General features: G+C 43.2%; 1 protein-coding gene across 1 annotated transcript in view; it reads left to right on the top strand.

The window, feature by feature from the left end:
- oscp1b (organic solute carrier partner 1b) overlaps window positions 1-10,769 on the top strand; it is a 79,896-nt gene extending 69,127 nt beyond the window's left edge. The window contains exons 8-10 of the mRNA XM_060847375.1: window positions 8,308-8,447; window positions 9,434-9,497; window positions 10,024-10,769. Coding sequence (XP_060703358.1) covers window positions 8,308-8,447; window positions 9,434-9,497; window positions 10,024-10,140 — 321 coding nt within the window. The 3' untranslated portion in view covers window positions 10,141-10,769. The remainder of the gene's footprint in view (window positions 1-8,307; window positions 8,448-9,433; window positions 9,498-10,023) is intronic.
- Window positions 10,770-13,337: the final 2,568 nt, after the last annotated feature.

Here is a 13,337-nt window from a genome sequence, read left to right as displayed (position 1 = left end):
CATACTACCTCAGTAGACGACTCCTCAAACATCCTTTCTGCCACCGTAACACTGTCCTTAATTAACAATGCCACACCTCGCCCTCTTTTATCATCTTCTCTGTTCTTACTGAAACATCTAAATCCTGGAACCTGCAACAACCATTCCTGTCTCTGCGCTATCCATGTCTCTGAAATGGCCACAACATCGAAGTCCCAGGTACCAACCCATGCTGCACGTTCATCCACCTTATTCCAGATACTCCTGGTGTTGAAGTAGACACATTTCAAACCACCTTTCTGCTGGCCGGTGAACTCTTGCGACCTTAAAACCATATTTCTGACCTCACTACTCTCAACCTCCTGGACACTGGAACTGCAGTTTAGGTCCCCATCCCCTGCTGAATTTGTTTAAACCCTCCCAAAGAGCTTTAGCAAACCTCCCCCCACCCCCAGGATTTTGGTACCCCTCTGCTTCAGGTATAGACCATCCTGTTTATAGAGGGCCCACCTACCCCAGAATGAGCCCCAATTATCCAGGTATCCGAAACCTTCCTTCCTGCACCACCCAAATAGCCATATGTTCAACTCCTCTCTCTCCCTATTCCTTGCCTTGCTAGTATGTGGCACATGCAACAAACCAGAGATAGCAACTCTTGTTTGTTCTAGCTCTAGGCTTCCACCCTAGTTCCCTGAATTTCTGCCTTAAAGCCCCATCTCCCTTCCTACCTAGGTTGTTGGTGCCTGTGTGAACCACGAGTTGGGCCTACTGCACCCCCCCACCCTCAAGGATCCCAAAACACAATCAGAGACATCACAAACCCTGGCACCTGGGAGACAACACACCGTCTGTGAGTTTGTCTTGTTCCCACAGAACCTGTTATCTGTCCCTCTAACTCTGCTCTGCTCCTTTTCCCCTTCCCTTTTGAGCAACAGGGACAGACCCTCTGCCAGAGACCTGTACCCCATTGCTTACCCCGGTAAGTCTTTCCCCCCACCCACAACAGTATCCAAAACGGTATACTTGTTATTGGGGGGGACGGCCGCAGGGATCCCTGCACTGTTTGCCGGCGCCCTGACTGTAACCCATCTGTCTCATTCTTGCACCTGAGGTATGACTACCTTCCTGTAACCCCTCTCAATAACCCCCTCCGCCTCCCGAATGACCCAAGGTTCATCTAGTTCCAGCTCTAGTTCCCTAATGTGGTTATCGAGGAGCTGGAGTTGGGTGCATTTCCCGCAGATGAAGTCAGCAGGGACACTAGTGATGACCCTTACCTCCCACATTCTGTAGGAGGAACATTCAACTGCCCTCACCGCCATCCCCACTATTCTAAATTCCCTAAAAACTGTAGAAAAATAAAGAAATTTTTAAAAAGTTACCTTTTCAACCCAGTGCACAGGATTAGAGGAGAAGGATGGGAGGGAGGCACGACCTGAGTAGTGTTTTGAGTAACGCAACCACCCAGATATATTCCTTCACTTACCCAGCAGTCCCGTGTCTGCTCCTGCTCAGGGTGCGCTCTGCCTATTCACAAGCTAAGTTTATATAATTTTAAATTTACCTTCCCAGCAGGCCCCTGGTCCTCGCTGTCCCTCCTCCCACTGCTGGCTACTGGAAAAAAGTATTATAACCTAAAGGAAGGTAACAGAAGATTGAAGGAAAGATATTGAGAAGTTTGCAATAACATCTCTCATTGTAATGTGCAGGGCTATCTTTTCAACTCTAGGTCAATCAATCCAAATGACACGTTTGAACATAAACCACCTCTCCCAACAGCCACAGCTACAGTCAGTCTCTTAATAGGAAGTGAATTTCTGAAGTGAATTTCTAGTTAATACTCACTATCTGCCTACAATTAAATACAATTAAAAGATTCCCTTCTCTCTCTTTTTAAATAAAGACTAGAATCTGTACATCCAACCAAATTTCAAAACACAGTCAAAAAACCTCCAAGTCCTGTGGTCCCAAGATGTCTTCCAAGACCCTATCATTATCTTCCTACATAAATTTCTTTCAGTAAGATAATCAGAGAGTTGCTCTCTCTATAAATTCAGTGGGTCTCCTATCTTCAGTACCGATGTGGAGGTGCCGGTGTTGGACTGGGGTGGACTAAGTTAAAAATTACACAACACCAGATTATAGTCCAACAAGTTTATTTGGAAGAAGTGCTGCTCTTTCATCAGATAGCTAGTGGAGTAGGATCATAGGACACAGAATTTATAATAAAAGATCAAAATATCATACAACTGAAGCCATAAATTGAACAAACCTAGATTGCTACTAAGTCTTTAATCACTTAGAATGGGTTGCAGGTTTCGATTCATTAACATATTAATCCCAGAAGTGCTTTCAAGTCACACTTCTGAGATAACTTAAGGTTTTATAAGAAGAGTGACAACTCAGCTCACACAATGTATTAGAGGTGTGAGGTTAGAGTCTGTCTGTATTCCAACCTTGAGTCAGACTGTTCTGTTTTCAAAGTTGAAATATATAAAATGTCACATGGACTGACTGCTTCCAGATAGTGTGCTTTTTGAACAAAATGGCATGTATCTGCCAATACAAATCTGCAAATGCAAATTCACACCATAGACTTATATATATGTGTGTGTGAGGGAGTGAGTGAGTGAGTGTGTGTGTGTGTGTGTGTGCGCGCGCGTGCACACAACAGAGTAATATCCAAACCATCATCTCCCAGACCATCCACAACCTCAATACCTCTGAGGATCTCCCATCCACAACCTCCAACCTCATTGTCCGCGAACCCCGCCATGCCTGATTCTACCTCGTCCCCAAGATTCACAAACCTGAATGCCCATTGTCTCCTGCCCCATCGAACTTATCTCCGCATACCTTGACACCTCCTTACTCCAGGAACACCCCACATGTGTTTGGGACATCACACACGCTCTCCACCTCCTCCAAGCTTTTTGTTTCCCTGGCTTCCAATGCCTCATCTTCACCATGGACATCCAGTCCCTGTACACATCACTCCATCATGACGAAGGTCTCCAAGCTCTCCATTTTTTCCACTCACGCTGACCCAACCAGTACCCTTCTACTGACATTCTCATTTCCCTGTCTGAACTGGTCCTCATGCTCAACAACTTCTCCTTCCAATCTTCCCACTTCCTCCAAACCAAAGGGGTGGCCATGGGCACCTGCATGGACCCCAGCTACGCCTACCTCTTCCGGTACGTGGAACAGTCCATCTTCCGCAGCTGCACAGACACCATTCCTCACCTTTCCCTCCACTACATCGATGACTGTATCGACGCTACCTTGTGCTCCCACGAGGGATTGAACAGTTCATCAACTTCACAAATACCTTCCACTCTGACCTCAAATTCACCTGGACCATCTGGGAAACCTCCCTCCCCTTCTTAGACCTCTCCATCTCCTTCTCCGGCAACTGACTAAATATGGACATTTACTACAAGCCCACCGACTCCCACAGCTACCTGGACTATACCTCCTTCCACCTTACCTCCTGTAAAAATGCCAGCCCTTATTCCCAATTGCTCCACCTCCACCGCATCTGCTCCCAGGAGGACCAATTCCACCCCAGGACATCTCAGATGGCCTCCTTCTTCAAAGACCACAAATTCCCTCCCACATGGTCAATGATGCCCTCCAGCGCATTTCCACTTCCCGCTCCTCTGTCCTTGAACCCCACCCCTTCAATTGCAACAGGGACAGAACCCCCCGGTCCTCACCTTCCACCCCACCAACCTCCGCATGCATCGCATCATCCTCCGCTACTTCCACCACTTGCAAACACAAGCCACCACCAGGAATATATTTCCCTCCCCACCCCTATCTGCATTATGGAGCTTCATTCCCTCTGTGACTCCTTAGTCAGATCCATGCCCCCCAGCACCTTACCCTGCCACTGCAGGAAGTGCAAAACCTGCACCCACACCTCCCCCTTCACCTCTGTCCAAGGCCCCAAAGGATCTTTTCACATCCGACAGAAATTTGCCTGTACATCCATGCAGTTATCTACTGTATACGTTGCACTCGATGTGGTCTCCTCTACATCGAGGAGACAGGACGCCAACTTGCGGATTGTTTCAGAGAACATCTCTGGAATACCTGCACCCACCAACCCCACCGCCCCATGGCTGAACATTTTAACTCCCCCTCCCACTCCACCAAGGACATGCAGGATGTGAGCCACCTCCATCGCCAAACCCTTGCTACCTGATGCCTAGAGGAAAAGCCCCTCATCTTCCGCCTTGGGACTGCAACCATATGGGATCAATGTGGATTTCAACAGTTTCCTAATTTCCCCTCTCCCTGCCTTATCCCAGTCCCAAGCCTCCAACTCTACTCGGCTCCACTACCTTGACCTGTCCTACCTATCCATCTTCCTTCCTTCCCGCCTATCCACACTACCCTCCTTTCCAACCTATCATTTGCACCTTTGCACCTTCATCTACCCACCACATTCCCAGCTACCTTCCCCCAGCCCCACTCCCCTCCCATTTATCTCTGAGCTCCCCAACCCACAAACCTCATTCCTGATGAAGGACTTATGCCCAAAATGTCGATTCTCCTACTCCTCAGATGCTGCCTGACCTGCTGTGCTTTTCTAGCAGTACACCCTTGACTCTGATTTCCAGCATCTGCAGTCCTCACTTTCTCCTGACCCAGTAATATGTCTGTAAGAAGGTGTACACATGAGTGTGAGTGTGTGTCGGAGAGGGAGCATGAGTATGAGAGAGGGCCTGCATGAGTATGTAAGTGTGTGTGTGTGTGTATAGGGGGTAGTGGGGATCACCTATAGTGTAGCTCCACTAGCTATCTGATGAAGGAGCAGCACTCCGAAAGCTTGTACTACCAAATAAACCTGCTGGACTATAACCTGGTGTTGTGTAATTTTTAACTTTATCTTCAGTACACCATTGTACAGAATTTTATCAGAAAGATTTGATAAATTGTATCCCATATGCCATGCCTCCACAAGAGTGAGCATTTTAGTCACTAAACAACTCATTTTCTTAGCTTCCCAAGCTAAACCACAGCATTTCCCATTCTTTGGCCTCTATAAATATTGGTCCAAGTATTCTGATATGTGGAGCAGCCTCCAGTGCATTGGAGGTCCTTATGTGCACTCTTCTGCTGCAATTGGGCAGGACATTTGAAGCTCTGATTGTCAATTTTATCCTGCTCTAATTGTTCTGTGATTCCATGAGAGGGGGTTAAAATTAATGGGGGTGAGTGAGACTTAGAACTGTTGACTTTGGCAGCTCTATTTAAAACAGTATCGATTAACCAATACCAAGAATTGCAGATGCTGGGAATATGAAACACAAATAGAAATTGATGGAGAAACTCAGCAGGTCTGGTAGCATCCAGTTTTGATGAGGGGTCACAGGACTCAAAACATTAATTCTGAAAGCAGAATTATGGAAGTGTAAGTATGTGGGTTAATGAACATAAAAGCTGTGTTTCTGCAGGTTGTGACTTTTCAGAAAAGAGAATTTCTGAAACTTACTTCAAAAAGGCAACAGATGTAGAAGTAAAACTCAGGAAACGAAATAAACTTAGTGGCCTGAAGATGGTTTCTCGAGTGTAATATTATTCTGCCAGATTTAGTTTTCTAAAAATATAAATGTGAACTGAATGCAGTGCTTTGTAATTGTAGAATCATACAGTGTGGAAGAAGCCCTTTGACCCATAAAGTTTGCCCCACCAAGGCTACACCAAAATCTATATCGGTCACACTTTCCAGCACTAGACCCTGAGCCTTGAATCTTACAACATTTCAAGTGCTCAAAAGAGAAAGAGAAAATATACAGAATAATGCTGGATGTTGAATGTTTCTTGTTGGGATTTGATAAATTTATTATTAACAATACAATATCATTCAAAATTGGGAATCAATTTTATAAATTGAGTTTGATCAGGATTGTGTTATGAGGGAGGCAACGTCCTAGTGGTATTATCGCTGGACTGTTAATCCATGGATCCAGAGAACATCCTGGGGACCTGGGTTCAAATCCTGCCATGGCAGTTGGTGGAATTTGATTTCAGTAAAAATCTGGAATTAAAGAATGAATCCATTGTCAATTCTCAGAAAAACTCATCTGGGTCACTAATTTCCTTTCGGGAAGGAAACTGCCATCCTTACTTGGTTTGTTCTACATGTGACTCCAGACCCACAGCAATGTGGTTCACTCTTAACTGCCCTCTGGGTAATTAGGAATGAGCAATAAATGCTGGCTTGGCCAGTGATAACCTCATCACGTGAATGAATAAAAAACCAAGCCAGAGTCCAGTCTGCTGAAGGTTTCTGTCTAGCCCTTGCCTGTGTACGCAGGAGTGCATTCCAAGTTATAACCACTATCTACACAAAATAGTTTTGCCTTATGTCGCAAATTTTTTTTTTTTGCTAACCACCTTAAGTCTGTACCACTAGTTCACAGTCCTTTAAAAAATGAGAGGTTTCTCCCTATCTGCTGCCTAGCCCCCTCAGACATTCGAACATTCGATCAAACGTTCAGTCAGCTTCCTCCTGCAGGGAAAATAGCTCCCGATTTGAATTTGCAGCCACTAAGTGAAGATTTCACCTTGTTTAAACATTTTACTGTAAGAACTCACTAAAAACACAAATGAAGAAAGGCTTTTCTTTTTCTAGGCAACTTCTACTTTAAACTAAAGTGAGGAATAGTATCCCCTCAAATGTGACTCATGTTGCACCCTTCATAGAATAACAATTCTTATAGTAATCAATCAAAAATTCCTCCCACTTTCCAAAACGGTATTTCCCCTTTACTCTCCTCGCCAGTAATCATAATGTTGTTTACTAAAGCAACTTGTATTCTACCTCTACATAAATAATTTCCCCATTTCAGCAGGCATCAAATTAAATAAGCTTAAAAGAAAAGCCGTTTAGTTTTATGGTGGTCTGTTTTACTTGCCTTCCGAGTTGCTGTTCCACTGTTACAGACTTCATCACCTATGTATAGTCATTCCAGTAGCTGTGCAAATAAACCATTAACCAGGAAGATAAAACATACAGCACTAATTTATTCCTTTATTTGCTTCAATCTGACTAAATACAGTGGACGTCTGTTCTAATGCAGATCAATATATAATATAAATTTGCTTATAATAAGGGGATCTCACAGCTACCATATGTATTTATTTGTTGGCAGAAATAATGATGCTCACGAATGAAGTACACATGCAATTTGAGTTGGCACTGGTATTGGGCCTGAATTTAAAATCTTCTAATGGTCTAAGGGAATGCAACTACTTCCAACCTTGGCTTTTACCTTCACGTGCATCACCAGGAGGAAAAATGTTGACTTGACATATACCTCACAGAGCTGCAAAAGGTTTCTCTCTCGCCTCAAATCAATCAGTGCACAACTTGTAGCTGCACCCTGTCCCCAACGGACACACGCACACATTCTCACAATTACAAGTAATTATTCAACGAAAACAAAGAACTATGAATACTTGCAATCTGTAAGAAAAACAGAAATTGCTGGGAGAAACTCAGCAGGTCTGGCAGCATCTGTGGAGAGAGAAACAGAATTAACATTTCAGGCCCACTGACCCTTCATCGTGTGTTCTGAAACCAGGGAGTTGGTTAAGGAGAGAGAGCGGACAGGAGTTTCTATTGAACTAATAAATACAAATAAAAATTGTGGAAGACTGACAGACTCTTACTTCCTGCTTTGGTAAATGGATAATCAGTGATACAACATTCACTACACTTTGAGCATTTATTAGATTACCTACAGTGTGGAAACAGGCCCTTCGGCCCAACAAGTCCACAATGACCCTCCGAAGAGAAACCCATTCCCCTATATTTACCCCTGACTAAATCCACCTAACACTACGGGCAATTTAGCATGGCCAGTTCACCTGACCTGCACATCTTTGGACTGTGGGAGGAAACCGGAGCACCCGGAGAAAACCCACGCAGACACGGGGAAAATATACAAACTCCACACAAGCAGCTGTCCGAGGCTGGAATTGAACCCGAGTCCCTGGTACTGTGAGGCAGCAGTGCTAACCACTGAGCCACTGTGCTGCCCCTCTCTGTGTAAGCCCCAAAATCATCAAAGGCAAGTATATATTTTTCCTTTGCCAGTCACTGCACCCCTGTTTAAAATCTTGTTGCCAATAAGTACCAGATGATCTCTGCTGAGAGAGAACCCAAAATCTTCCATGTAAATTAGCACATTGTCTCAAAAGTTAGATCCTGATGCTGACACAACATCTGTGTTAGATTCCAACCCTATAATCATCTATGTTCTTGCTTGTTTTATTTTCTCAACGTTTCATTTTCCTTATGCTATGTTTCAGGAGAATACAGCACCCAACCCACTGGCTAAGGAAGAGCTGAATTTATTGGCGCAGTTAATGGGAGGTCTAGAGATCAAAAAGCCTGTGGGCACTGAACCAGGATTTCGGCTGAATCTGTTTGGCACAGACGAAGAGGAGGAGTAAGTTGGCAATATTGTTTTGTGTCATTCACAGGAACAAGATTTATAAACGTACACGACTCTTTCTCTTGTGCATGGTCCTTCCCTCTTACTCGCACTGTATCGACACATCATCTTTCCTGTGCAGATCAACTTTCACATACTTTATCGCCCCAGCATCCACATGTATGTTTTCGATTGTGCACATACACTTGGGCGTGAAGAACAGAATGGTCACATTTCGTGCTGTAAAATGCTTTGAAAATGAATTTTTCACATCTGACTATGCCTTTGAGAGCTGGAATGTTACAACTGAGAGTCTAGTTGGCACCAGTACCTTGTACCTTCTAGTCAGAAGCAGTGTTACCTGTTTGTATGCTTAGCTGGGGAATGATACATGGAGCAGGTTAACCCCAAGCAGCAAGTAAAAAATCTTGGAATACTTTAATCCTCAGCACACACAGGAACTGTGTTGGTGTGATACTGTGCTGTAAGACTAGAGAGACTGAGAAAGGGCAATTTAAGATGCTTGCCATCACTGCCACTGTCTGGGCGATGCCTTCAGACCTCTATTCAGTGGAGACAGCTGTACCACTGTGTTTCCCTAAAACTCTGTCAGTAAGAAACCAGAGCATCACTATAACACAACAAAATTAATCAGGTAAAGGGAAGACAGAAACACTGCTCCTACTATGTTGGATGAGCAAGGGACAGCTGTTTGTCAAAGATTTTTGCAGACCAGTGAACTGGTGGAAGATCTGTATAGGTTGTGCAAGTATCTTTTTGATATTTTTTGTGTGCGTCTGTGAAAATCAAATCGCACCAAGTAAAACTGGGACTGTAACTGATTAGATAGCCATGGATGGAAGCCAGGGCAAGGGCAAACTATATGAATGGTCAGAAAATATATCACAGTCAAAATCAGTCAGTGCGGTTACAGTAGGGCTGTACTAAGGCAGGCTGTTTGTCACAGGAGATTTCATTCTGACCTATTTTTATCGTTACAGCCAAGCAGTAGCCATAAAGTCTCCAGAGCTTTTTGATGAGGTGATTGACATACAGGTCTCTAAGGTAAGCAGAATATCATTGGATCACTATTTGCAAAAGCTGCCCCTTTTATTTTAATGAATGGACACATCTATGATGCCCTGCCTCCCACCTTCCTTTGGCAGCTGAAAGCACTGGATCAACAAAGACCTTCAAACCTGTGGGCACCAGCAGACCCTTTGCTAATTCAGCTAAATGGGCACATGAGTTCATTTTATTATGTAAGTAGTGAGCAGGGGCTAGGTAGTAACATACAAGCCCAATCCTGGTTTGTGCCCCCACATGTTCACTCAGAGTGGCACTGAATGGCAAGAGCAGAAGGGTCCTCAGCTGCTTCCTAGCCTAAGTGGACAGTGACAGTCATTGTCCTGCTCCCCCACTACCAACTTCTCTGAGGAGGGCCTGCTCAGACATGGATCTTGCCTCAGGCACAAGTAATAGCGCATCCTGGACAGTGCATTTACTCTCTCAGTCAATCAAGGACCTTGTTTTATTAAGGAATAAAACGGCAGACTGCCACTTGGACCATATGTGTTGTTCTTCTCTGCAGGACCAGCAGCAGCATGAAGAATTAGCTCGAATAATGGAAGAATTCCGTGTCCAGGAGCAGCCGAAGCACAGCTGCAGTAAAGGAGATGATCTCCTGGCCATGATGGATGACCTCTGAAAGCTGAGTTCCCATTCTGTACAATTCTGTGCACTTTGGCACTGCTGCATCCAGTTTAACTCATTGTAAATAGTAAATACTTAAGCAACCAGGCTGTGGCTCATAATTCATAAACATTTGTGACCTTCAGAACCTGGATGGAGGTTTGGAAAAGCATTGGGATAAGGGGGAACAGAGATGTTAGCTTGGCTGTGAATTTTTGCAGACCAGTGAAATGGTGGAAGTGTTTATACAAGTGTTTTCTTAACATAATTTTTGAATGTGCATCTGTGAAAATCAAATCACACCAGGTAAAACTGGGACTCGAACTGATTAGTTGGCCATGGGTGGAAATTAGGGGAATGTCAACGTGGTATGTGGATGGTCAGTAAGTATGTTGCAAAATCTAAACCAGTCAGTGAGGCTAAAGTAGGCTCACTGTGTGTGACTGGTATCACAGTCTATGGCAGTGGAGCCATTGGGCCACACTAAGGCATCTTGCTGGCAGTTGGATAAAAATCTGGTTGGACAGTTGATATTTGTACATCTGATCAAACAGACAAAGCTTTGTTCAGCTTTTAATATTGAACAACAGAACTGGCCTCAAGATTTGGGCTTTAGAACTTAGAATTTCTAAAGATGAACTATTAATTTCAGACCAGTAAATGTTTTTAAATAACTTTGAACACTAACAACCTCATTAAAATATTACATGTAAATTTAAGTGTCAGCTTTAATTTGTATTTAGTATATCTGATTCATATTTATTTTTGATTTAATATTTATTATTTTAACATTGAGGTTTAATGCTTTCATTCCATACATTTTTATTCTTCCCTATCTTGGATGTTGGACTGGATTTGATTAACTTTATTTTATTTGCTGAAGATGTTTAAGTAAGTAATCTTTTCAGTATATGCTCTGCAAAACTATTTTGTCTTTGTTCACTTTGACAGTGCCTCACAGCACTAAGTAACTAGGGTTGTAAAGAGGGCTTTAAATTAAATAAAGGGGTGAGGGGGCGGGGTTGAATAATGTAAGGGAAGATTTGGGCACCATGTTTATAATTCTCTAGTCTTCTGGGACCTCTCCCAAGTTGAGGGAAGGTTGAGGGATTATAACTTGTAATTTTCATTGTCACCTTCAGTATCCTCAGGTGCATTTCATCCTGTCCAAGTGTTTTGTCAATTTTGATTACCAACAGGGCTATCTAATACTTTTTAAAATCAAATGTGAACACTTATAGTAAAGAAAATTCCTCTTCTGCCATTATGGTGTGGGTAATATCTACCTCTTTGGTGAATGTATTAACTTCTCACCTCTACCACACCCACTACCTGCATGTGTAAATCCTCCTTTTACCACTACTGTACTACTTATATGCTATCAGAAACAAGACTTTGGGATTTCCCCTTTACATTGACCACCAGTCTTTCCTCATAATTCCATTTTATTTCTCTAACATGCTTTCTTGTATTCCCTCTGACCCTGACTAACTTTCAGTTCCAGGATTTGTGAACTTCAAAGTTTGCTGTATTTCATAATCAGTTGAAAATCAAAATGCATTGAAGCATTTTTGTTTTAAAAAGTTAACTGTTATTTTATTCAAACTATTGAGGATTAGTGGCACTTTATATTTTAAATTATTTATTTAATGTTTGCACAGTCACTTGACCAAGCCTTTTCAGTAACTAATGGTGTTCAAGTCTACCTCCAAGTCTAGTTAGTGGACACCCTCAATTAGGTATGTCAATGTTTGAAATGCACCAGAGCTGCGGTCTGTATATTCTTGGAGACCCTGTTGCAGAGAGTCTCAGCTAGCCCAGAAATGTTTTAAAAGGGCCCACATGTTGTGGGAGATAAAAGCTGAAGGAACCGGCAGTGGGATGTACAATGGGAGGGTGCTTTCTGATGGTTGTTTTCTTGAGTCACTGTTACTCCTAGTGTGATGACTTTCATCATTTAGGGTGGCACCTCTTGGTTACTTCTGGTAAGTTGAGAAATCATTGAATAAGAGTTGATTTCGGTTGAGGTAGATCTTTTCCAGCAGGTTGCATGTTGCTGTTCCCCTTTCTGATGTGGGTGGACAATGGAAGCAGGCAATGTTGCTTTGGACTGAAACGTCTGGAGCTTAGTTGGTTAAAGAGTACATGCAATTATGTGCACGTTGATTTGCACATTGACAAGTTTGGACACAATATTCTGCAGTTGGATCAGTGATGTTTAGGATAACTCTTATATCTACCATGTTATTCCAATCATTTCATTTGTCTTCAGTACCACCTTTTTTTAAAAATTGTTTTAAACATAAGGAAAACTTTTGTATTTGTTGTAATTGAACATAGAAAAGTACAGCACAGAACAGGCCCTTCAGCCCACGATGTTGTGCTGACCATTGATCCTCATGTAAGATAAACCTAATGTACGAACCCTCAAATTTCTGTGACCATATGCATGTCCAGCAGTTTCTTAAATATCCCCAATGACCTCACTTCCACAACTGCTGCTGGCAACGCATTCCATGCTCTCACAACTCTCTGTGTAAAGAACCCGCCTCTGACATCCCCTCTATACTTTCCACCAAACAGCTTAAAACTATGCCCCCTCGTGTTAACAATTTCTGCCCTGGGAAAAAGTCTCTGGCTATCAACTTTATCTATGCCTCTCATTATCTTATACACCTCAATGAAAAAGGTCCGAGCTCAGTCAACCTCTCTTCGTAAGATAAGCCCTCCATTCCAGGCAGCATCCTGGTAAACCTCCTCTGAACCCTCTCCAAAGCATCCACATCTTTCCTATAATAGGGCGACCAGAACTGGACACAGTATTCCAAGTGTGGTCTAACCAAAGTTTTATAGAGCTGCAACAAGATCTCACGGCTCTTCAACTCAATCCCCCTGTTAATGAAAGCCAAAACACCATATGCTTTCTTAACAACCCTATCCACTTGGGTGGCAATTTTAAGGGATCTATGTACCTGCACACCAAGATCCCTCTGTTCCTCTACAGCGCCAAGAATCCTGTCTTTACTCCTGTACTCAACTTTCAAGTTCAACCTTCCAAAATTCATCACTTCGCATTTATCCAGGTTGAACTCCATTGCCATCTCTCAGCCCATCTCTGCATCCTGTCAATGTCACGCTGCAGCTTACAACAGTCCTCTATACTGTCAACGACACCTCCAACTTTTGTGTCGTCTGCAAACTTGCTAACCCATC

Source organism: Hemiscyllium ocellatum, chromosome 30, assembly GCF_020745735.1.
Source record: "Hemiscyllium ocellatum isolate sHemOce1 chromosome 30, sHemOce1.pat.X.cur, whole genome shotgun sequence".
NCBI classification, from domain to species: Eukaryota; Metazoa; Chordata; class Chondrichthyes; order Orectolobiformes; family Hemiscylliidae; genus Hemiscyllium; species Hemiscyllium ocellatum.
The sequence above is the reverse complement of the archived record's forward strand: the minus strand, read 5'-3'. Positions and strand labels throughout refer to the sequence as shown.